Below are 1,880 nucleotides of genomic sequence, written 5' to 3'. Positions count from 1 at the left end.
ACTTTTTCACTTTTCCATGTCAGATTTGATGTATAAAATGAAAACAGTCCGGTAGGTGTTGGTTGCTAAGGACACTTTCCGGCTCTGATACTGTTATATATAACTTATAACTCATCTACCGGACTCAAATTGATGATGCAATTGAGCATCTACCGGACAGTATGAAATAAATGTAATAAATGTATAACCGAAACTGTATAAACTAAAAGTAAAAGTACTGAAACTATAAATATTTTAGTTTAGATTAAATTAGACCGGGACAGCGCGCACGCAGTCCCGACTACCAAAAATTGTGCGCCCGAGTTATCCGCATTAGGGATAATCGCAGGGGTCAGCCCGACCTCGGTGCAATGGAAGGGCCTCACCCTGGGGGTACCGCCTTGTTGATCACGGTAACCCCTACGCCAGGTAAGTATGCTTTGCCGATGTCTGACAGGGGTAGTTATAGTGTAACGACTGTATTACCGACGAAGCGAGTTACACGTGGCAGAAAACGAGCTAAGAGAGTGAAGTGGAAAAGTAGTAAAGGTATAGAAAAAATAAGAGAGATCAGCGAAGCAAGCAAGCAAGAGATCAGCGAAGCAAGGTAGGAAGAGGCGAGCGGTGTGGGGAGGAAGGAAACACCCAAGAAGAGAAGGTTAAACAAACGGAAAACGGCGACATCTAGGAGGTAAAGAGCAAGCCTATGAGCGAGGGAAGCAGAAACCGTTCTTTTAGTCAAGGAAGGGGGGAGGCGTCCCAGGAAGACAAGAAAAAAAGGAAAAGAACGGGAAAAGGAAAGACAGGAAGACAAGAAGAGGAGGAGGAGGAAGAGGTATTTGGGACAAGTAAAAAAACCGCAAGGTCACCGGAAGTGGAGAAGAAATTAGGCAGGGAAATGGAAAAGATATTGGAAAAGCTGGAGGAAGTGAAAAGGGAAATTACAGAGGAAATAAAGGAGCTGAGAAAAGAGAATCAAGATGTCAAAAGAGAAATAGAACAACTAAGGGAAGAATTTAAGAATAAAGAAAAGAAATGGGAGGAGGAGAAAAACAGCATGTCGGAGAGAGTAGCACGGCTGGAAACGAAAATGGAGAATGAAGAAAGAAGAAGAAGGAAAAATAACATAGTGATAACGGGATGGAGAAGTGAGGGAAGTAGCAAGCAACAGAGCAGAGAGGAAGTAGAAAAGTTTATAAAAGAAAACATAGGGGAAGCGAAAGTTAAAGATTGCTACAACATAAACAAGGACCAAATACTAGTGCAAATGGAAGAGTGGAGTGGGAAAGAGAAGGTAATGAAGCAGAAAGGAAAATTGAGAGGAAATAGGGCAACAGAGAAAATATTTATTGACAACGACCTCACAAAGAAGGAGAGGGAAATACAGAAAAAAATTCGAGCCATCGCCAGAGAAGAAAGGAGACAAGGGAAAGATCTAAAAGTTGGGTACATGAAAATAACCATAGAGGGGGTGCAGATGAGATGGAATGAAGAAAAGGGGAGACTGGAGGTTTTTCAGTAGATGTAGGAAGAGGAGATAGAGGAAAGGGAGACAACGGAAATGGACAAAGGATAAAGAAAAGGATAGATGGACAAAAAAAAAGGGAAAACGGAAGGAAAGCACAAAGGGGAACAAGAGAAACAAGGTACGAAAGGGAGGAAAGGAGCAAAAGTATTATATTGGAACGTAGCGGGATTAAGAAAAAGAGGGGATGAATTTTGGGACTATGTACGACAATTCGAGGTAGTGGGACTGGTGGAGACTTGGGTGGAGAAACAGAGCTGGGAAAAAGTAGAAAGGACGGTACCGAAAGAATACAAATGGGAAGGACAATGGGCAAAAAGAGAAAGAAAAAGAGGAAGAGCGGCAGGGGGAATAATAACAGGGGTGAAGTTGGGAA

General features: G+C 42.4%; 1 protein-coding gene and 1 non-coding gene across 2 annotated transcripts; one reads left to right on the top strand and one right to left on the bottom strand.

The window, feature by feature from the left end:
• Positions 1-253: 253 nt before the first annotated feature.
• On the bottom strand, positions 254-416 carry LOC138125124 (U1 spliceosomal RNA). The gene has a single exon (XR_011157346.1). It is a non-coding gene; the product is annotated as a U1 spliceosomal RNA (small nuclear RNA).
• Positions 417-685: 269 nt separating this feature from the next.
• LOC138122686 (golgin subfamily A member 6-like protein 26) lies at positions 686-1,501 on the top strand. Its single transcript, XM_069036940.1, has one exon. It carries the CDS (start codon positions 686-688, stop codon positions 1,499-1,501), a length of 816 nt encoding a protein of 271 aa, XP_068893041.1.
• Positions 1,502-1,880: the final 379 nt, after the last annotated feature.

Source organism: Tenebrio molitor, chromosome 2 (assembly GCF_963966145.1).
Source record: "Tenebrio molitor chromosome 2, icTenMoli1.1, whole genome shotgun sequence".
Taxonomy (NCBI): domain Eukaryota; kingdom Metazoa; phylum Arthropoda; class Insecta; order Coleoptera; family Tenebrionidae; genus Tenebrio; species Tenebrio molitor.
The sequence above is the reverse complement of the archived record's forward strand: the minus strand, read 5'-3'. Positions and strand labels throughout refer to the sequence as shown.